At 35.2% G+C, this 23,074-nt stretch overlaps 1 protein-coding gene across 4 annotated transcripts in view; it reads left to right on the plus strand.

The window, feature by feature from the left end:
• The window catches only part of TAFA2 (TAFA chemokine like family member 2), a 178,581-nt gene extending 157,029 nt beyond the window's left edge, over nt 1-21,552 (plus strand). Inside the window, exons 5-7 of one of the 4 annotated variants that reach the window (XR_004417632.2) lie at nt 10,586-10,768; nt 12,598-12,845; nt 19,417-21,552. Coding sequence is in view for 1 of the 4 variants with exons in the window: in XM_033057135.2 (XP_032913026.1) it covers nt 19,417-19,428 (12 nt within the window). In the remaining 3 variants the exon portion in view is untranslated. The other 3 variants (XR_004417633.2, XR_004417634.2, XM_033057135.2) reach the window with 3 other exon arrangements.
• The last annotated feature ends 1,522 nt before the right edge of the window (nt 21,553-23,074 follow it).

The following is a 23,074-nucleotide window of genomic DNA, read 5'->3' on the forward strand; positions in this document are numbered from 1 at the left end:
TCATCATATACAATGCCTGACAACAAAGTAAACATGCTGTCATCTTTGCATTTTAGTGGCTAAGGGAAACAGAAGAAAAACAAATTCTTCAGATAAGCATTAAACACACAAACTTCCTAAAACTTAAGCATTGTATCTTGTCAGGGTCAACACAATTCTTCATTGACATACAAAAGATGAAAATGTACTCTGAAGATACATATGCATGTGTTTAAGTATAAGCACCTTCCCCCCTGCACCCCAGCACACATACTCATGACTGATTTTTCTTTTATGTATTTAATAGTTTGTAGTGTCAGGCTGTAATATGCTGGATTGGTATTTATACAGGTGTTTGAGTATCTATGTAATTTTATTGAAATATCCTTTACATTGGCACTACATTTCTGGTACACATTGGTTGTGGTGAAACATATCATGCACTGACTAATTTATATTCCTTCTGTTCCACAGAGAGCTCTATGTCTCAGTTTCTGTATTTATAAGTCTCCAAAATATTTTGACATTCTTTGAAGGAAGGTTCCTTCCTAAATGTTTGTTTTACAGTTCCCTTCCTGAATCCACTTTCAGATATGTTTCTTCTGAAGACAATCCTGCTGGAATGCTTCCCACACTTAACATTGTACATGCCAATGCAAATCTAATTATATGCATGCAAAATGTATGTGTGTATATAATATAATCAAAAAGAAACACATAGATATTTAATAAGAAATAGAAATAGAAATAGAATTGTATGTGTTTTGAAATTTTTCCTGGTTATTACTACATGACACTATTAGTATTACCGAATACTTGCCATTTTGTATGTATTGAGAGGGTTTAACAAGTGGTAAGTAAAAATGCAGAACTGGATTATATTTCTGCAGGAAAAAAGAGGTCACAAAAGGAGTAAAATCAATTATGATTGCTTTGATGAGGTTTCTTCTTAAAAGTTTGTCAGAATGTAGGTTTGTCTGCATTGGTTGAGGTTATGAATTTTTTCCCACTCTTAGGGATCTGAAGAAGCCCAAGGCTCCTGTCCTCAGGAGCTTATGCCTTTGTTGTTATTAGACTTTTAGGTTGGTCCCTCTGCAGCAGCTGGAATTTTCTTGTTCTCCATGGTGGACGCAATCCTCAGTACTCATTTCACACCTCTTCAGTAATGGCACTTTGGAAAAGCCATTCCTTTTCTAAATTTGCTGTTATAAATACTGATGCAGTGCAATGGCTATCACAACCTGCTTACAGACCTAGCACCACTGAAGGGAAAATACTAGTCACCTTAAATCCCCTATATTTGTTCTGCCTTCTGGTTTTTCCAGATATTGTATGTTTTCCACCTTTTTCCTTCATTTCCCGCAGAGCTGGAAGGCTATTCTGAGACAATAGCAAATTTGAATTCAAATTTCTGACTGCAAGTTGAACTAATTCATTGAAACGAGCTCAGTGATAGGTGAATGAAGGTCTCTGTCTTTCAGATACAGCCGCCTGTGATTTTAAGAGACATCATTCTGATGGGCAGTAAAATATATATTGCTATTGGAAATATCACTGGTTCTTTGTGTTAACACAGCAACTTATTATCAAAGGACAAGTGCTTTTCCCTAATATGTTGTCACTACCATATTTTTGTAGCTCCTCTTTCTGCCCCCCAAGGTCTACATAAATAAAAGGAAAAATTCTAAACTGCTCTTTTTTAAAAAAATCCCCCCACCCCCCCCATTTTTGAGAAACATAAAAATAATTGTACAGATAGCCAGTATTAAGAAGTTATGAATAATAAGTTTCTGATTGTTAAATATAAGAACCCATATGTATTATCATGTATTATGTAAAATCATAAAGAAACAAAGGGAACCAAACAGCTTGAGTGATTTATGTAGATAACAGAAAAATCTCCTCAAGACTTTCCTGAAAGGCCAAAAAAAATTTATCTTCACCTCCAAACATTTTCTGTAAGTTTGTCTTCTTCATGTGCCAAAATCCTAACCCAATTACCCACTGACATACTATCTTCTACGGGATACCAAGTTCAAAAATAGCACCTACATTTCCACATATTCAGCTGTTAATAGTTAACCTTTATGTTAGAAATAAAAACAGTGGAGAAAGGAGGTATTTTGCTTGTCCACCTCTATTTGCATATCTTACTATTGTAAAAAATTATGGTACTGACATGCTAATAGTTATGGTATTAGTCACTAAACAAAAAAAGCCAGATGAAAAATGGCAGAAAACAAATTGATTTTTAAAAGTGTGGCCTACTTAAAGTTTTGTATTTTGTTCAGTTATATATGTCTAATAAGGTCATGCGTGAATAATGAATTGGAAGTACTCAGAATTCAAATGTTAATAAGTCTAATTTGGAAATTATTTACCTTTAGAATACAAAACCAGGTATTGTTTTCCTAATTTGTTTGCATAGCAGTTGGAAAAGGCTGATATTAAGAATTAAACATAGAAAAAAACTGAATATAGGGAAAAAATCTGTATGAATAAGAAGAGTACTGATTGTGCTGATTCAGAATTGATTATTTTGGGTCTATGTAGCCTGCAGGAGAGGAAGGGGAAAAAAGCCAGTGACAACTTAGGTAAATCAGTAAATTTTTTTACTTCATATAAAGAAATATGGACTTGTGTTCCTGGGCATAATGCTGCAACAAATGAGGATGTTCATGAATACATTAGGAGAATTATGAGATGATTATAAGCATTGCTGAGATTTTACCAGGCATGCTTGGGCATTCTCCTCCAGGCTGAGAAACTTTTGTGAAAAGGAAACAATTGCATTTTTTCCCCACACGGCTAGCCTAAATTTTTGATATATAAACACAAAAATTTTGTCACATTGATTCTTTAAATGATGAGAAAAATGTTTCAAGGAAGTGAAAAATTCAATTTTTTTCTTTACTCTTTCTTCTACAGCCTATTTATAATATAATGTTTCTACTTCCAGAAGTTCTCCTTCTTGTTTTCTTTTTTGTGTTTCTCTTCTTGCAATACAGGAAAGGATCTGTGTAAAAAAAAAAAAAAAAATCATTTTCCCATCAGTTGAAAAATATATCGTTATTATGTATAAAACTGAGAATGACAATTTAAAAATTCTCTGAGTTGATATCAAACAGATGAGCCCTTCACAAAGACTGAAAACTAATGTTTTGCTGAATGAAATATTTCTCTTAGTTACAGGGTATATTCCATATCAGAGGTCTCTGAGTAGGGTTTTTCCCTGGGCAGATCTAGATGCCAGGCTTTACTTGTATTTTTAAGCACAGTACATTGCCTGCTATCCTTATGATACAGGCAGACTTTACGTGAGACCACTGATAGGTGCATGTAATCTGTATGGAAGTGCACATTGCAGTGCCCCTGGGGTCCCAGTTCTCCAGGCATCCACTCCGGACCTAGCTTGGAACATGTCATGGCTCCTGGGCAGCTCACAAACTCTGTGTCTTTCCTGAAGAAATTAGAGAAAAAGAACAAGGTAAAGCAGTGTATCCTGGGTCTCATCTCGAGATTCTGGAGGTGGACCATGACTGAAGAAGCGTGTACTTGCTCCAAGCAGTGGAAGAGTGTTCCTGGGCTGATATTTTATGAACATGTAGAGAAATATGCATTGGTATTTTTAATGAGAAAAAGTACAGAATAAAATTGGCTATTTCAGTTGAAAGGGACCTATGATAATCATCTCATCTGGACACCTGACCAAGTCAGGGCTACCAAATTTAAACATGTAAAATAACAACATTTTGTAAATGTCTCCTAAACACTGATAGGCTTGGACAGCTCTCTAGGAAGCCTGTTCCAATGTTTGACCATTGTCTTGGTCAAGAAAACTTTCCTTGTGTTCAGCCTAAGCCTTCTCTGGTGCAGCTTTGAATGACTGCACAGTAATTAAATGCTACCTTGTCCTCAGGCTTTTAGTTTGATTTGGTAGAACTGAGGAATGAGGCATAGTTTAACACTAAATTGTGGTTAAATTATGTGGGATAGAATTTATTGCACTTTGCTTGGGTTAGGACTCTAGAGTGAGATAACTAGCCCATGCTCTAGACTGTCTTTTTAGTTGTAGATAGAATAGTTCACTTCTAGAGGGAAATTGATTTTGTCCTAAGATAAGTCATACGATTTGTCTTCTGGAGTGATGTTTCTCAAATAATCTAGAGGAAAACTACCATGACTAACAGCCCCTAATGTTTAGAAACTTAATGTTGGGTAGGAAGCCGCTATCTTAGATAATTAAGTCACTTTGATGTGGTCTGCATCAAAAAGATGACCATAAAAGCACACTCATTACTTCTCAGTTTGGGAAGCTTTGGACTTTGACCACTATCAAACGCAATATAATAGAATGAGTTTTAAAAATGCTCATATTCTAAAGGTACACAGCTATGACTTAAATCAGTGTCTCATACTATGATGAGCAACATGACTAGTATCTACTGCTCACTAAAAATTGGCAACAATGCTTGTTCTTTTAGAATTGTTGATGTAATAACAATACTAATAATATAAATTAACAACAACAAAAATTGGATATATAGCAGATATTGATTATTAACCCCTAAAAATCTCAAGAAAATGAAGGTGAATAATGTTTTCCTATAAACAAAGGAAAGCATTGTTCTCAGCCAGGTTATAAAGGACCACCATTTGGAAATGAGCATTCAGCACCTACACTTTTAAGATGGGCTGAAGGAACTGCAATTGTTTCTCTGAAAACTGGCTAAAAGTTTTTAATGTGTGGAGGAAAGCACACTGCAGAACAGAAAGAAATTATTACCTAGTATATTACTATGTAACTATATGCTAAATCAATATCAGAAATAGAGTACTGCAATAAAATAAAATAAATATTACAAGGGCTGAGAGAAATAAAAGAGAAATATTACAGGGCCAAAAACAAATCCATAGTGGGTATATTTATCTACATTCCAAATTCAAATCTGCATTCCAAATCAATACCAGAGATAGACTAGAGTGAAAAGAACAGAAATATTGCCAGAATCATGAGAAATCCATACTGAGAGTGTCTTTACCTTAAAAACAATACAGGAGAGACCCTGAACTCAGTTATTTTTAATATTCCAATTTATCGAATTCTATGTTATGTCTTCCGGAATTTAAAGAAAATTCAAAATTTAATAACATCCTTGGAAAAAAGGAAAGTGTACTGTCCAAACACAACAACTGGCTTCATGTGAAGCAAACTGCGTTCAGTGTGTGCATTCCACTGCTCTCAATCAATGCAGTTTTGTTGTTATCTATAAATAGTGCTTACATTTTTACCCTATCTCCTCTTTCTCACTTGCAGATGCTGGATTGTTTCTAAATTAATTACAGCTGGTGAAAGGAGAGACAGTAATTTTATTCATGTTTCCATTTACAAAATATGCTGTTCCTAACCCTTTCAGCATAAGGGACCTCTGCTTGGTACCTTTACATTTTGGTGGGCTACTCAGATTCCCAGGACCAAGAGGCAGCACAAAGTGCTGGCTCAACTACCACCAGTGCTGTCACAACTGCTGTTTGAGTAAGACAACACAATACAAGAGAGCTAAAATGTGTCCCCAGATATGAAAGGAGAATGCTATTTTTCTTACCTAGTGTGAGCAATGATGCTATGCTGTTGATCTGTACTTCTCCACACAAGCAGCAGATCCATAGACTCTCTAAGTGTTACTGTTTTTTCTGCCAAAGTTAAATATAAGGTAGTTTCTTCCCTCATGTCTTTGTTCATCTTCCTCCTCTGGGCTTTTCAGAAACAGTAGTAATAATGATATGGAATTAGAAAACGCAGAAATTCATTATCTAAATACAATATATAGGTTATTCCAGGATAGGCAGGATGTATGGTCAGTGAGTGCTAAGAAAGCAGTGTATTTCTCACATGACATTGTACATGTACTGTAAAACTGCTACTAACTTACATGACATTAATAATTTTGCTTTTTGACTGAGAAATGTGAAATAATTGTATGATGGATAAATGATCTGCCATGTGCAGGTACAGGAAGTGCTTTTCCTAATATTATGTAAGGTGTTATATAATTGAAGAAACCACCTCACTGTAAAACTACTTTGTTCCCCTGCCTCACTTCAGAGCCTCTGTACAGACTCGTCAGCTCCTACTTTAATTTCAAAGGAAGACTTATAGGAATAATGTACATATATACACTGACCAGCAATACCTGGTGGTTCATAAAAATGATGTGATTACAATATAAGTGAGTGCACAGACTGTAGCAAAATATTACCCATGGAAAAGAGTGATTGCACTTGTGACAGCCTCTTTGTTGCTATGGTATCTCTTTCCATGCCTTTGGCTAATCTGTCACTAGGAGAAATTTGCAGCTGTCTCAGTGTGTTTCTCATTGCTAACTCAGAGACCACTGTATCTTATCTGTCATTAAAATAGCAGTAAGTGGCATGCACATATTTTTTAAGAATAAATACAGATTTTAGAGGACAGATAATCTGGTACTGGAAATACGATGGCATTTTCTAGGGTCAAGCTGGAGTTTTGCATTAATCAGTAATTATTGTTTTCATCTAGCACTGCAGTTCTATCATTTTGAAGCTTTGTATTTTTTGTAGGGCACCTAAACACTAATCTTTTGGGACACTTGGACATTTTGATGGAAATAGTTAGCATGCCAACCAACACAAGTTAAAAGGAGTCATCAGTATTCAGGGCTATGCAATTTACTGATCTTCCTAAGGATAGTCTTTATATACCAAATTTACTTCTTTAATGTGGAGTTGGTGTGCCTAGTTCTACCCTATGTAAAGTTGTGAGTCTCCATTTGGTAGGATTCTAAACCTACAGCTTGATGATATTCTTTCGTGGTCACAGAAATCTAGACATGTCATAGTCCTTTTCCCAAAACCAAAAACTCTGAAATGTCTACAAAAGACTAGTTGTGGAATAAAGGATTAAAGGAAGAAGTGTTGTGGTGTGAAATGCTATTAGCAAAGTCACAGACTGAAAGATCAGTCCAACTTGTTGGCCAGGTAAGGATAATCCAAGTATTCGAATGCCAAGGCATTTTCAGTTTCAAATTTTGTTTAATTCTGTTCTGACTTTGAGTCCTATGGATCCTGAAATGTAGAATGAAAGTGAGTAACATCAAAAGAGAGAATGGATTAAAGGCAATATTCTCAAGTACAGATCTTTTGAAAAGAGGGAGCCTGATAATGCATCACTTTCCTATAGCTCCCTGTGAATACACTGAGTGTAGTACCAAGCTGTTCAGGAGGGGCAATATAATTTTTTTTTGTGAGTAGTCACATTGTAAAAATCATGAGAAATGAAATCTTTTGTAATCCCTTCATCACACTCACAGCATAGTAATATATGCTGTAGTTTATGCATTTTTATCAGGGAATAGTTTCTCTGAAGGTAAGAGTGCAGCTAGGATGCATTGTAAAGCACCATTTTAGCTTCTTCAGAACCTGAACATTGACAGACTTGTACTGTAATCAAAGGAAACTATTTCTGCAACTTAAAGAAAGATGCAAATAGATTTCAGTTGCATGTCATTAATTACTAACCAGTGATTTTTGCAACCATTACTTTCTTCCATGTGCAAATCCTCCAATTCATCTGTCCAGCCAAGACGTTTTCTGCCTTTGTCCCAAATGATTCAACTTGTGATTTATATTTTTTATTCCTCTGCCTTGTCCTTTGCTGGCATGTTTGAGATATTGATCTCATGTCTGAAGAATAATTTTCTGCCTCTGTGATGGAAAATAAGAGCAAGTTCTTAAGGCTGTTTGTTAATGAGTGGTTGTCTTCACTTCCCTGTGAATTTCCACTTTTCCAGTGTTCTCACACCAAAATCAAAGGTGTTTCTACTTCCATTTGCAGCTTGATTCTGCCAGTCTCTTTGCCATTCACAACTGTGCAAGAAAGGCTCTTTGAATATCTAGTAGTCCTTTTAAATTTTCTTGGAAAATTTTTGTCAGCTTCTAATATCTCAGAAGTTACCGTACCAGATGATAGTCAAATGCCAGTATCATGTGAGTCATCCTGGCAGGCTCTAAAACTAGTGCTTCTTCCTTGTATCACCCTTTTTAGTCCGTAGGGGCTTCTTTAGATAATTTCTGCAAGTCAGAAATGATGCATTTCTTGTCAGAGAGACCAGGGTATTCTGAAACCTCACATTATCTGCTGCCTAAATTGCTGCAGGCAGAATTTTTTCCTCTTTCCCTGGGTATTTGGCAGAGGCTTCACAGATTCTGCATCACTCCTTGGTTGCAGAAACATATGAGGGAGCCCTTAATTGTTCAAAAGGTAATGCTTTCAATTCTTCAAAATAACATTGTTTTCTTGAGGTATTTCTTTACTCATTAGGACTGATTATAGAAAGCATCAGAAACACCTCCTTGGAGCAACTTTGCTTTTCTGCCTTCTTATAGGGAAGGAAATGAGTAATAATCACTGTGAAGTGGAGAGTCAGACATACAGAGCATTGTGAGCCTACACAGTCACTGTTGGAGGAGTGAACAAGTCTCAAATCAATTGAAATCAGATCACTCAGATATTATTCCCTTGCATAGCAAAGTAAGCATGGTTGTAAATCTTAACTAAGAAGAAGACCTATGAAGATAGTCCCATCCTTTGTGAAAACTCTCCTAAATGAAGAAAAATTTCAGGCAGGAATAAGTGGAAGATTGCTGCCTATGCCTAAATTAATAAAGAAGACAACCAACATAGAGTTAACTTCCACAAGAATTTTAAAATTACTCCTTTTTTCATGATTTTTAGTTTTACTCCTTCTACCACCCTGGTGAACACCAAGTCAATTTCAGGCAAGACGCTACTTCTGTGTATAGAGAAAAGACTCCAAAGTACTTTTCATGTTCTATAGAATGGAACCTGAACTTTCTTCTACTGCATTATTAGAATACATCGATGATCTTTTCTTAGGTCTTACAGTCCTGATTATCATCCATCACCTTCCATATCTGCAGTGATAAATGCCATAGAACTCAGATTCTGGGTGAAGCTGCAAAATATCCAGTCCACCTGGGCTTGTTTGTATGATGCAACCTGTAAAATTATATTGGCAAGACCGAAGAAAAGTTTGTCTCCAGTTTATGAAGATCAATGGGTTCTAATCAACATGTAATTACAAACTCAGTAGTAATAGATCCAAGAATTTTAATAGAGCTGCAGTTTTGTCTCTTCAGGTTGAAGGATGTCAGAAGATAAATTATTGACGCCAGCCTTGTTTCTTCCTCCTGAATTCAAGCTTTGTGGCTTAGGTACATATTCCGGCCAGAGGAAGACCAAAAGACTTTATCTCTGCTCATGCTATTTCTAATCCAATTAGTTGTTCTAGAAATTGGAGATCTCTCCATCCTGATTCCTGGTCACATTTTCAGAGTGACCTTGGAAAATGCAAAGTTCTCATCTTCAAGGCATCATTCCAGTTCCACTTGCTAATAATTATTGTTCATCATCCACTAAATACAAAAAAGGAACAGGATACTTTCTTCTAGAATGCAACTTGACATATTTGAAGCTTATTACTTGGAAAGCCAATTACTTTTTTGAAGGTCATTCAGGAAATTGCCAGAGTCTTTTTTCTTTCTCACAACCTTAAAGAACATCATTGGTACTTACATTCCTGAAAATTGAAGGCAACAACCTCTTCTGAGCCTTTTGGTCTTTCCTTCATTTATTGAGATTTTAGAATTCCAGAGTCTAATTGCAATTAGATACTTTGATTCATTCATATTTGATTTGTCTTAGGTCACATTCTATTTAGAAGATGTATATATGAAGATAACTGGACAGATTCTATAAGAAAGACAAATTAAATTGAACACCACAGTAAGTTCTTAGTTAAAACTCCTAGCATTTGTTTTTAGCTTTGACAGAATACTTCTCTTCTGTGTACTGTGAAGTTCAAAGATAGTATACAGATAATCCTGAGTACAGAGGTGTTTTAAGGTGTTGTAACTTTCACCTGGATATCTCCATAATGCTCAAGCAAGAAAACATTTACTTATTAAACTGACAGTACTTGTTCTTTTCATCTTTGACCAAGATGACTACAACTATTGGGAATCAGAAACCAGAATTTTGATTATATCTTAGAGAAAGAGATTTTATGTGTTGTTTCCCTGGGCAATGAGAAATCCTTCTTATTGCTCATCTATGACAGCTTCTGGGTGAAAAGCCCTCAGGTCTTCCTTTTCACAGTTCTATTAGGACTCGAGAAGAGATCTCAGGGATTTTTCCGAAATCCTCCAAATCTACCACCTTTCTTCTCTTTCTTATCTGTATTGGAGTGATGGCATAATGGGTATTCATACAGGAGGAAGTTAAAATTAGATTCCTTGAAAATAATTTTATGTTCTCTGAATGGGTACCCACTACTCTGACATTACCCATTTTTAAGCCAAAATTTCTCCAAGCACAGAAAAGCCTTTTCTTCATGTGGAAATTCTAAGTAGATGAAAAGAGAAAGGAAAATGATCAAGGGGATTCCAGTTGATGACTGATTCACTTTTTTTAAACATTTTTTTTTTCTCCTGGATATTGGTTCTGCTGTTTTCTAACTTGTTTTTTAGTTGTCTTATATTCCCTCAGCTGTGGCAGTATTCCTGGAGCCAAATGTGAGTGCACTTCCTCAAAATGCCAGCAGTGGAAGCTGGTAAGCAAGTGGGGAAAAATCACCAGAGGAATCTCTGAAGCTTGGGACAAAGGCAGAAAACACATCAGTACTGCATTAACAGAACAGCAGGTACTCTTATAGAGAAGATAAAATTACAGGTAAGGAAATAATTTACATTTCTATTTTGCACTTGTCCAAATGGCTTGTTACTCTCCATTCAAAATACCAGGAAAAGCCCTACAGCATAAAATTAGAAGGAAAAAAAGATCTCAAATTTTATTAACTTAGACTATCTGATTTTTTTTTTTAGTGGGGATAGTTGGAAGTTCAGTCTGACCCCATTTCTGGAAAAGTGTATTAAAAGATGAAAATCCTTTGTCCCTGTTAGACAACTTAAAACCTCAGTCTAGTTTTCAAACAAGGCTGGGTTTGTTTTTTTAAAAAATTTGTTTTGCTTTTTCATATTTGGAATGCAAACACAGGAAACTGCTTGCACAGATATTCCTTTCCAATCAAAAACAAGTGTAGCCTTTTCTATAGGTAAGTGAAGTCAGGTAAAGCCAAAGACAGAAGGATTCTGTTCTTATCTCTTCATTTCCACTTACTTCCTGACAGTTGAAAGGGTAACATGACTCTTTATTATGCTTCTGTTTCCTCACAAGTTGAAAGGAAAGAGGTTGATTTTATCTCCCACTTGGGATTATTAGGTGGGATAAGTGGTGTAGAAGAGAAAAAAATTACATTTATGTAATTAATTGTCTTGCAGTCTTTTATGCCGCCATGCTGCAGTCCCACTATGGAGTTGTGATCACCATAAAATCCTCAAGAGGATATATCCTTGTCTGAGTTGCTGCAGTTACTATCTGTTAAAGAAAGTAAAATAAGGTTTTTAAGTCTTCTTTTAACATGAAACTGTTGTCTGTAAATGAAACATTGTGTTAAAATAATTCTACCATAAACTCAGTTCTCTATCGAGTTACAGAAACATTGAGAAAACCAGAGTATGTTCAATACAGTGGCACAACCTTTTGGAAGACAGTAATAATGAGTACCTAGGAAGGACTAATGAATTGGATTTAGCCTTGATGTAATGCATATGTCTTCATCAGCTACTCACTATCATAATTGTCCCAGTGAGTTGTACCAATTAATTTTATTTTGTAAACTGTGCAGTTCAAGGAAATATGAACACGGGACTGTATTAATTGGTTTCACAGTATTCAAAAAGTAGAGATTTTATTTAAGAAAGAAATTATTGACGTTTTGAGTTTAATCATATATTTTCAATTATCTGCAGCATTTAAGCTAAAAGGATTAAGAAAATAAAAGAAGAGAACTGAGAAATTCTGGTGGTCTTCTGAGATGCTGTGAATCACTTTTCAGAAGCAATCATTATTGGCAGATCTAAAATCTATCTCAAATATCTAGATAAAGAACTATCTGTCTGAATTGAATATTGTCTTTTGAAATGTGTAATGTATCATCTCTTATTTTATGGTGTTTCCTGTAACCTTCTAATTATTATTATTTTTTTTTACTTTAAACATATATTTAGGAGAACACACTCAAATCTTTCATTTTGACTGAATTATCTTCTGACTTCATGACTCCTTTCTGTGCCACAGGTCTATGCATGGACTTATTCTCAAAGAACTTTTAAATTACTGTTTTGTCATACTGAAATCCTGCTGATATACTTTCAGAAATGAGTGTAATGTTTTTTGTCATACTGAAATGCTGCTGATATACTTTCAAAAATGAGTGTAATGTATCAGTTTATATTGCTTTTTTGGTTTCAATTTGAATATGTTTGGATATTTTGAAGACAATGCACTTTTCCTAAGAGAATGTTCTCTCATTCTAAATTTTTTTTCCTGTCATTTTGTATTTTTCCTTGTAAGTTTTAAAAATATTCCAACAATATAAGTTTTGTTTTCTGTAACTAATTTCATAACAGTGTAGTACTTGACATGTGTTTGTTTCTTAGGCAAACGTGTAAAACTCCTCAAGTCCGAATGGAGAAGTAGAGAAAGGAGGTTTCTGCTGTGCCTGATGACAATTTTTGTTTTTCCCACACACAAAAAATATTCTGGCTCCACGTTGGAGCACTAGTTGTGATGAATCCTAGTCTTGGTCGGATTCTAAGGAAGGGCCAGAACGTTCGTTGAGGAATAAAGAGTCAAACCACTTCAGAAAATGTGTTCCAGCCCTGGTTTATTACTCACAGAGCAGCAGGTGTGTACAAATACAGGTTTACATTAACAGGAATTGTACCTTACTCCTCCTCATTGTAGTTGCTTAGTTTGCTGCAGACATTAAAGACTTGTGGCTCATTTGGGCAGATCTTCTGGAGGGTGGTTGGAGAAACTCTTACTGTGCTCTTAAGCAGCCTGAGTGTTACTTACATGCTTCTGGGAGCCCTAAAATGTCTTCACACACCTGACTTTCAAAGATAGACCCAGTTGGTAAGCTTCAGTTACTCACTCTCACTGGAAAACAGGAAATGCTCTGGAGAACAGGGCTAGAGATTGAAGTCCATCTTAATACATTCAGTCTGGTGTGACATCTGTAATTGAAAGCTCAGTATCCAATACTAAATTACTTAAATTTCAGAAAAAAATAAGAAATGGATATTTTCATTATATTTCTAAGATAGGCTAGAAGTTGTCCATCTATCTTAAAGCTTTGTTAAAGATGAAGACCTTTATCATTTACAGGAACATATGCCATGCTCTGAAGTATTTTTCTTTTACCTACTTTTCTAGTCCTACCTTTCAGACTATTTGAAGTAACTGGAAAGCTCACTTTACATGTGAAAGGTTTCCAAAATCTTTTATTTTCAATTACAATTTTAAACACTAATTGTCTAGATATTCCTCTTTACCACCAAAAATTTCCAACTGTAATCCTTAAGAGCAGTGGGAAATAAAGGAGCACAGAGTTATATTTCAAAAGGCACTGCAAGAAATGAGTTTTCAAAATGTTTGTCTCTCTATAATGGAAGCCCCAAGTACAGGAGCTATCACAAGTGCAGTTCTGATTAGTCTTTATGCAATAAGATATGAAAGAATTATAAGGTTTTAGCGTCTCATGGTTATCAAAGACCTGGGAACCTTTTGAGTCATGTCCTGGGAAATACTCTTTTTAATTAATGAGTTAGTCATAGCTCCTGAAGGACAAGCGTGAGGATCTAGAATTCTAAATCGCTTAACAGGCTTGGGAACATGTTTAGATTAATAATTTTCATACTGCAGTGCCTAAAATAAAGCTAAGCTAACAAGTTGAAGCTCCTGAGTCCTTAAATAAAAAGTTAGGTAGAGTCAAAATTGTATAAACAGGAATGAAATATTTGACAATTTGAAAAAGTATCGTCCAATACATAACCTTCTCTGAAAGTAATAGAATCCGTGTAGTTATCATTAAATATCTGTTTTCCAGACTGCTCACAAGCGACTCAAATTTTGCCTTTTGTAATTAGCCCAAGTCAAACAGCTGTCTGTAATACTAAAATAATGGCCTGTGTCCTAATTAATGGTTCTCTCTTACAGTTCCCTTGAAACGTTCTTGAGTCCCTTTCCTTCCTCAGGCTTTTGAAATGGTTCCTCTTACCTCCAGAAATGTAGTTATTTAGCAATAAAACCCCAAATCCTTACCTACCTACTGTAAAGGGCCAATGCGTATAGGAACCCTGTTCCAGAAAGCTCCTTAACATCTTTTTGTCCCCTTTCCCCAATTCATTGGAACATTAATTACAGGATTAACCATCTGTGGGAAAATTGTGAACCTGTCTTTTGTTACCATTTGGAAAGAAATTTGGATTATCACTGGATAGTAGTACTAGAACAGAAGCATTTTCCAAGCTAACAAGTTTAACTGTTTCAGAGAATGAACATGCACAAATGGCAATGCAAACTGTCATTTACTTTCATAAGCCATGTATGAATGATAGTGCATGGCAAACACACTGTATGGATTTTAAAGTTCCAGGAAATAGTGTGCTCCGTCTGTTCAAAAGATTCATTTCCAACCTCAACCTCATTCTCAGAAGTCATGAGTGGAAAAAATGCACTGGCAGATGTTTGTTTCTGGTTATATGGACCCTTCTGTTTCTACACTGTAATATTTATATTAAGTTCTCACTACCACAACAAAATTATTTATGTTCTAGAAAAAAATAGACTGATACATAGCCTTCCCAATTTCATTAATTTTTAGGAAAGGTTTGCTAAAGAATCACTTTGTTCAAAATTTAATTAATTTTTGTGGTGTTTTGCATACAGTATAGAAAGAATACCACAATAAGGACAAAAAATGAACTGATATATACTGCATACCAACAAGGGCTGTTTTGGTATGGGATCTCCGTCTTTTCTCAATGACTTGGAGAACAATCCATTATAGGCATTCCTGGAAGCCATTCCTTATGGCTTTTGTCATTCCCTGTATTTAGCTTGTCTCATGTTGGTCATTAAATAAATTTGTGAGACCTCTTATTTTTGCTTGAAATCCCCATACAATTTTTTTCCCCCACAGGCTTTTAATATTTTAGAGAAAAATTGAAGCGGTGTCAAGATGACATTGTCTCATGAAATTTCACTTAGGTCAGGGTGAGCTATTAATCGCTTTCACAAAAAATAATTTCCTTTCTGTTTCTTATGTATCTCAAGACAAAAAGAATAGAAAAAACCTGAATATGCTTAGATGACATAACCTATGACCACACACAATCCTATATGGTTGATGGATTCTAATTAAATTAAAGTTCTAATTAAAAAGAAAATGTCCTCTATGAAGCACTTGCTGTTTCTTTGGAGAAAACCTAGAACAGAGGGTCCATCCATGTGGAATCATCTGTCAAGGCAGGAAACATTGGCTTAACAGTTTTACTTTTCCTGCATTTGCATTGATACCTAGTTCTGTCTTCCCTTCAACTCTCCTCACACAGGCTGTCCAGAAAAATCTCTTGAGGCAGGTAGCTTGTCTAATGTGATGTCATGAGATCTTTTATCCTCTGATCCACTCTGCATTACCACGTTAAAAAATGTTTTACCCAAAGAATAATTTTTTCTGAACATTTAGTGAGCAGAAAGAATAATATGGAAATCTTCAGGTGAATTTAATTATATATTGTTGTGTTAAAGTAAAACAAGTGAGTCCACATACAATTACAGTCAATTTACAGCAGCCACTCACTAATTTAAATTAAAAAGTCTGCAACTGCTGAGTAATTATGGTTTAATTGCATATTTAGGACAAGAAAATGAAGAGAATCTCATGCAGTGTATTTACGACATAACAACGATGTGAAAAAATTTATTAGTATAAAGAGAGTAATTGTGTTCCAAGAATGAACAAATTAATTCAAATCAAAACCTAAGATGCTAAAGGTTTAATGTATTATTTAAATTTTATTGTTAATTTTCCATACTTATTAATTATTGACTGAAAACTCGATTTGCACCTGTTCAGGGTGTTACTGTTCTCCAAGGATTTTAAAAATCAGACATGTATTGTTATTGTTATTGTATGAAGACCTTTGGCACAATACCTTAATACCTTACTTCCCAGACACTTAAATCAAGTAGCATTTACTATATACAAAATAGTATATATATACAAAATTTCTGGAAATACTATCACTAGGTATTAGCTAAAATTTCATAACTTCTTTATGAAACTGCCTTTAATAACCAAGAGTTTTATTCACTCCCTGATGTGTATGGTGTATGGATCTATAACTTCCATTAATGTTGGCGTACAATCTATGCTTGAACATAGAAGTATTAGCATCATATATGGAGGCAAATGTGGACCACTATATATGTATCTCTGTAGGTGAGTGACCTGACATAGAGAAATTTGAGTGGCTATCTGCTTTTGTTTTCTTATTTTTTTCACTGTCTTGGTTTGAAAGGCAGGTGTCTACTAAGAAGGACAGGAGCCTCTCTTGAAATGGAGAATGTAAACCCCCTCCCTCCAAATTATTATAAATTTGAAATCAAGGGGCTCTCAGGCAAAGATATGGGAATAGGAATAACAGTTCTTTAATAGGAAAATTGAAATAGAAATACAGTACTACAAAAAAACAAATCCAAAACACTGACAGAGTCAGAATACAACCTGCCACCCCATCAGGCAGGGTGTTGGTAGCAGTCCCATTAAATGGTGGTTGCAGTCCTCTTGCAGTGACAGATGTGGTTCAGTTGAAGTAGTGCTCCTGTAGAAGGTGCAGTTTCCCTCTGGAGGTCCAGTGATGATGTGGAAAAGTCTGGTTTTCCTCTGGAGTCCAGTGGAAAAAAGCTGCTCTGATGTTTCACATCTCAGATTTATCTAGGTAGGAAATGCTTGGCTCCTTCCCCTGGGTGGAGCATGTCTCAATGGGATGCAGTAATTTTATCAGTCATTCAGTGGGACTCAATAGGCCATTAGCAGCCAATATGTTCCTGGAGGAAGGATGGGTTGTGAAAAAGTAAAGATGACTGCCCTGCCTGGTTTTAACAGATACCCCATTAGTAGAGGGTATTTCCCATGGAGATAAGAATCACTGTCCCACCTGGTTTCAACAGATGGTGATGGCATACATACTTTTGATCACCTCCTGTATTGCAACCTAAGACATCCACCTATTTAATTTATGTGACAGTGTATGTTACTTTCATAGGGATATTTTCACCACAGGGTTGTAGCGCTGGGCGGGGCAGAGCAGATAGGCCTGCAGATTATGATTTTACTGAGTTTTCTTGTGACTGAAAATACATTTTCACTCCCAGAGCCATGTAACTGAGCAGTCATATATGTGCAAAAATGCCATTTTTATTATTTGAAGTTTATCACCTTAGCCCATGGGTGGTAGATCCAGGTGTAACAGGATAATACAACACAGGATAGTTGAACTTGGAAGGCAAATCTGGAAATTCCAACCCCTACCTCAAGCAGAGTCATCTAAAGCCAGTTAGAACCAGCTTTAGAATATATTCAAGAATGGACCCCACAATCTCCCTGGGCAATACAGGCTAGCACTCAGTCACCCTCACAGTAAAATCTTTTTTCTGAGAGGGAACTGCCGGTGTTTGCATGTTCTCAGTTTCTTGTCCTACTGCTGGGCACCACCTGAAAAGTGCCTGGCTCAATTTCCTTGGCACCCTTTCTTCACATATTTGTACACATTGATGAGATTCCCCCTGAGCCTTCTCCTCTCCAGGTTGAACAGTTTCAGTGCTCTCAGTCTTCCCTCGTATGAGCTGCTCCTGTGTCTTATTTGCCTTAGTGGCTCTTTACTGGATAGACAGATAGGCAGACATAGACATACATAAAGATATAGATATAGATGATATAGATATAAATATAGACTAGATAGATATAGGTATAGATGATATATAAATCTCAAATTAAGCTAATAAAATTCCATTTGTGGATAGTATCAGAAGATGTGTATTTTACATTTTGTAGCTCAGTCACACCTGGTTCTATGAGTAGAATTCCAACTTGCTGCAATAAAGCAAAAAAATAAATAACAATAAGATGGTGCATCTGCCTTTTGTACTTTGGTGCAGGGCACAGAAATATGTTGCCTGACTTTTAAATTAATTCTTTATTATTTTTTCAGGCTATCTTCCACTTTAGAAGGGGCCACATGAGGCTGTTTCCAACAGCAAGACCAAAGCAAAATAAAAGTAGTGTAATAAATAAACCTGTGTATCATAAAAATCACGAAGCACAATTTTATTATTGCCTCAAGTGCAGTTCCTAGAAACAACTCTGTGGAGAGGCAAACAGAAGTAATGAACTCCTTGAACAGTCTGTTTAATATTCTGTTTGTTCTACGTTTATGCTCTGCAGAGCTGACAAGAACTGTATGCAAACAGTTTTGCTGAGGGCAAAAGAATGTTTCATCATTAAGGAGCATGACCCTTCTCTCTGTCATCAAAATGAAAAGCATATGCCCCTTGATGTCATAAAGTGTTGTGACCATTCCAATGAGTTGTTCCTCAAGCCTTGGGATGTTTCCCCCTGACACAGTTTGATATTAAAAGGTTGTGTGATGATTAATTGCATCCACTGACACAGCAGAAATATTCCTCTAAGTTATGTTTCTTTGATATGACAGATTTTTTCTTTTAAAGTTTAAAATCCAAATCAGTTAGAGAGAAAGTCCAGTTATTGTGAAATGCTTTGTCCTCCACTCTTTCTTAGTGGTCCTTCTGTTTCCCTCTTACTTCATGTTAGGATGGGTGAAACCACTCTAAATTAAATCCTTGGTAGTTTTTAAATTTGTGAATAACAGGATGTCTATCTCTTGTTGACTTGTGCATGAACTTTGTCCTATTTCTCCATTAAGTGATTATTGTCTTTTCCAAGCCAAATGATTCTATGATGTTATGATTTTTTTTGTAAAGATGCATACAAAGAATACAGAAGAATACAGCTCCAGTATGAGTCACTGTATACTCAATGGCTAACATTTAAAAAGCATAGCTGTTACCATACAGAATTTTTAATAACAACAAAAAAAGAATAGCAGAAAACATAAATTTGTGGGTAGGCAATTAACGCTTTTATTATATTTTTTGGGCATAGTCATATTTCAATTTCTCTTTGTCAAATCCTATTCCCACAAAGCAATTAAACACAGCTTAAGTTGGGGAACAATGCCATCTAACCACATTGGGATTTATTCCCTTACTTAAAAAACAATCGAAAGAGCTTTGCTGGACAGAGATCTTACACTTCAGTCTCAGTTTCCAGTACTTCAGAAGTAGACTCACTATGTCTAGTTTTGATTTTCTGATTTTCTTTTTCTTTACAGGTAACCCGATAGCTAAAGACAAATCAAGCCAGTCTCAAGGCTGATAACATTAAATAGAACACATAGGAATTTCATTCCTCCAGGCAATCCTTGGAGTGAATTTTATACTGCTGAGGTATATCCTTCAGAATCAATTGTTTCAATGAGAACCTGGCTTGTAATCAGCAACAGCCTTGAGATCAAAACTACTGGAAAGTTATTTTGAACTTCTGTGTCACAAATATTTCAACTGATTGGACTGTGTACACTTGTAAAGTTGCACTTGCTGAGGAATTTGCAGCTGTAATCACAAGCTAATATTCTGAAGGTGCAGAAAAGCAGCAAACTTTTGGGTTCTCCGTTGCAGATCAGTGGCTTTTCATCTTGAAGAAGTCAACCTCTGAAATGTATTGGATCCTTCACTCTAAAATGATCCTTGGTCCACTGTTCAGATTGCTGGTGGGACTGCACAGTGCTTTAATTAAATTTCTGTTGCAGAAATTGTCCTCTGGCATGGCGCAGTTTTAGACATTTTTATTTGTGTTCTAATCTTGCAGCTCTCAAAGGTACATATTTCAACATCTTGAAGTTGCTTTGTTATAGGAATGGAATTATATATCCATTGTTAATAATTATTGTTGACAAGTAATAGTTATCTGAATACATCAGTCATATTAGAATGTATAGTCAGGATGACATGTTTCCCTAAGGCTAACCAACTACTGCAGCTTAACAGTTAATGAAAGTAGTGGTCAAAATTCAATTACCACTTCCATAATGAGACATTTTATATCTTTAATATATACATTTCCATTTAGTTTGAAGGAAATGGGTGATTCCAACATGTACTTTACTTTCCTCACCTTTAATTCATTTAAATTGATGGTAAATAGTCAATTACACTATTTCATCCCTTTTTTATAAAGGTAGGCAGGGATGTAAATGAGTTTTGCAATTATAATATTGGATGGTAATCATTCAGAATTTTTGTCTTTTTATTAAAAAATAAAATCTCTTGCTTGAACCTAAGTACTGATGGATGCTTATGTAGATGTCTGCTCAGTCTGTTTGCCATAAAGGAAAAAGTCCTAGTGCTCTCCCAGTTTTACACTTCATGGTATTTTGCTTGCTTACAGTCATCCTATTCAGATCTGTTTTGTTTTGTTTCTAACTTTGCCATGTGTTGCTACATGAAAAAAAAAATACTCAGTATTAAAGGCCTTAAGCATCTTTGAGCTTTTTTCTAAGTTATTACAGAATGTATAATTTTATACTCCATTTAATGTATATTGTACCATCTGTAATATTGATACAAAAGAAATTTGGCAATTCCTTTTAGTGACACTGCCTAAACATACTGATTAGAGGGAGTTCTTACTGTATGCTTTGGTGAATTGAAATGAAAGCCACACACACTTAATGGTAGTCAAAAATACAAAGATGTAAGCTTGTTTAAGTCCCATGTGGTTACCAAACACAGCAAACAAAAAACCAAAAAAAAAAAAACCCAAGTAAAAAAAAACCCAACCCAAAACAAAAAAAAAAAAAGGAAAAAAAAATAATAGAAGGAAATGGTTTAATCATTACAAACCACTGACATGGCTAGTTTAGTTATATATTAAGTTCTATGATTGATGAACACCCTGGTGTGCTCTGCTTGTCACTGTAGCCCCTGCTGCTCCGAAACCATTTCATTACCTCTGCTGTATTATTGCACAGGAGAGTTTAAATAAAATAAACGGCTGTTGGGAATAAAATTGAGAAGTATATTCTATCATTATTTAATGGGAAATAATTTAAAAAAATGTTGACAGAAAAAAAGTTCTTATTTTCTGATTTAAATTTAATTATAATAAACCGTTTGTAGCAGAAACTAGGTCTTGGTATTTTAGGATGGATTAGTATTATATGGATTTGTGCTAAGAGGTTCAGAAGGGAGGTAGCATCTTAAAGAGGTTGTCTGGGACAGTGCAAAGTGTAAATGTGCTGTTTTGTAAAATCTGAATATGACCTCTATTTGGTCGAAAATCTATATCATGCTTCTCAATACTTGTTTTCTTTGTTTCCTTGTTCTTAAACAGCGCTGAAAATGCTGTATTATATACAAGTGTAACACATGCATACCAATAAATGAAAATAAATGGATTTTCAAATATACTGAAGAGATTCTCTGCAGTAGATTAGTGTTGTGACTATTCATAGCAAGTGAATAAAATTGTAATATAGAGTTCCCTGTATGGATGTGCGCATTGGAGATCTGTTTACTCATGGAACAAAATAATTTTTTAGCGAATAAGAATATCAAAGGTTATATTAACTTTATATTTCTTCAGTAGAGCAGAGAATATTTCCTACCACTTTGAATTGTCCTTTTTGAAAGGAACTGATACCTATGGGAAATTCTGGTGGGTGTACTGTTGTTTTCAAGTCAGATTGAATAAATTTCTTTTTCATTCAAAATATGAATCCTGAAAAATTATCATTTAGATGTTTTAAGTAGCAACAAGACATGGTAGACAATCCTAAAAAAGTAAAAGTTTCAGGGTAATTTGTGCAACCATTTAAAAGAAAAGAAAAAAGAAAACCAGTTAATCAGATCTGTTTGTACTCCTTGAAGTAAGCTGGGAGCCACAGATCAGGTATCCACAGTGAAAGTTTAATGCTGCTTTGAAAATGGAGTGCAGGTGACTGGATCAGCTATGTGCATTCATGGAGGCATGTGAATTGCTTCAATTAATAATTTATTCCTTATATGCTACTTTCTAGATTGTTTCATCTGATTGCAAAAATGATCAGGCATTATGATCAGAGGGAAATCCATGTTACTATTTGAATTAAGTAATCATCAAGAACTCTGAACTGCAGAAGATGAAGTTATGCAGTCCTAAGTGGCAGTGAATTGAGAGGGAAAGGAAAATCACTGCTTTGTTCATACCTCACAGATAAATGTATTGGATCAGTTCAACATAGCACAAAAGGAAGTCCTGATACGAATCTTAATGAAAAAAATCATATTAGATCAAATAAATCTAAAATAAAGTTTAAAAATCATTCAAGTCTAGATCTTGGTTGTATGTTGTTTATTGGTCATAATGAATGTTAACCTTTACAAAAGCACTGCTGCTGATAACACTGTTACTAGTCATAGAAATACACCTGTTGTGCTATATAATTTCAATTTTTGTGTTTATGCTGTGTCTTTTAAATCTTGACTCCTTCAACTATGCCTAAAAATTATACTGGTGTAACATTGCAGTATTTCACCAAACCAATGAAGTTCTGTTTTGTGTAGAATCTATATGCTTTAAGAGTGCATCAGATGCATTTATTTTGAAAGTAAATAATCTGATATAAAGTACTTTAATTTGTCAGTTTTCATAAAAAGATATGCAGGGATTTTTTTTTTCCTCATTATAATTATACAGCTGGCTTTTATAATTTCTAGCTAATGCATGAAAGTCTGTAACAACAAAACAGAAGTGTGTGATTGGCATCCTTTTCTGTTAATTTACTGCCTCCTCCTTCCTGCCTGAAATTTTACACATCTGTTGTTAACCAATCTATTGGCAAGGAAAAGGGGCACAATTTTGATTTGCAAGAGAAGTATTGCCTTAATTTCTAGTTACTTTTTGCCAAAAGTTAGACAGCGCTCCATCACACCTGTCACACCTGAACAATC

The sequence above is a fragment of the Catharus ustulatus genome, chromosome 4 (assembly GCF_009819885.2).
Source record: "Catharus ustulatus isolate bCatUst1 chromosome 4, bCatUst1.pri.v2, whole genome shotgun sequence".
NCBI classification, from domain to species: Eukaryota; Metazoa; Chordata; class Aves; order Passeriformes; family Turdidae; genus Catharus; species Catharus ustulatus.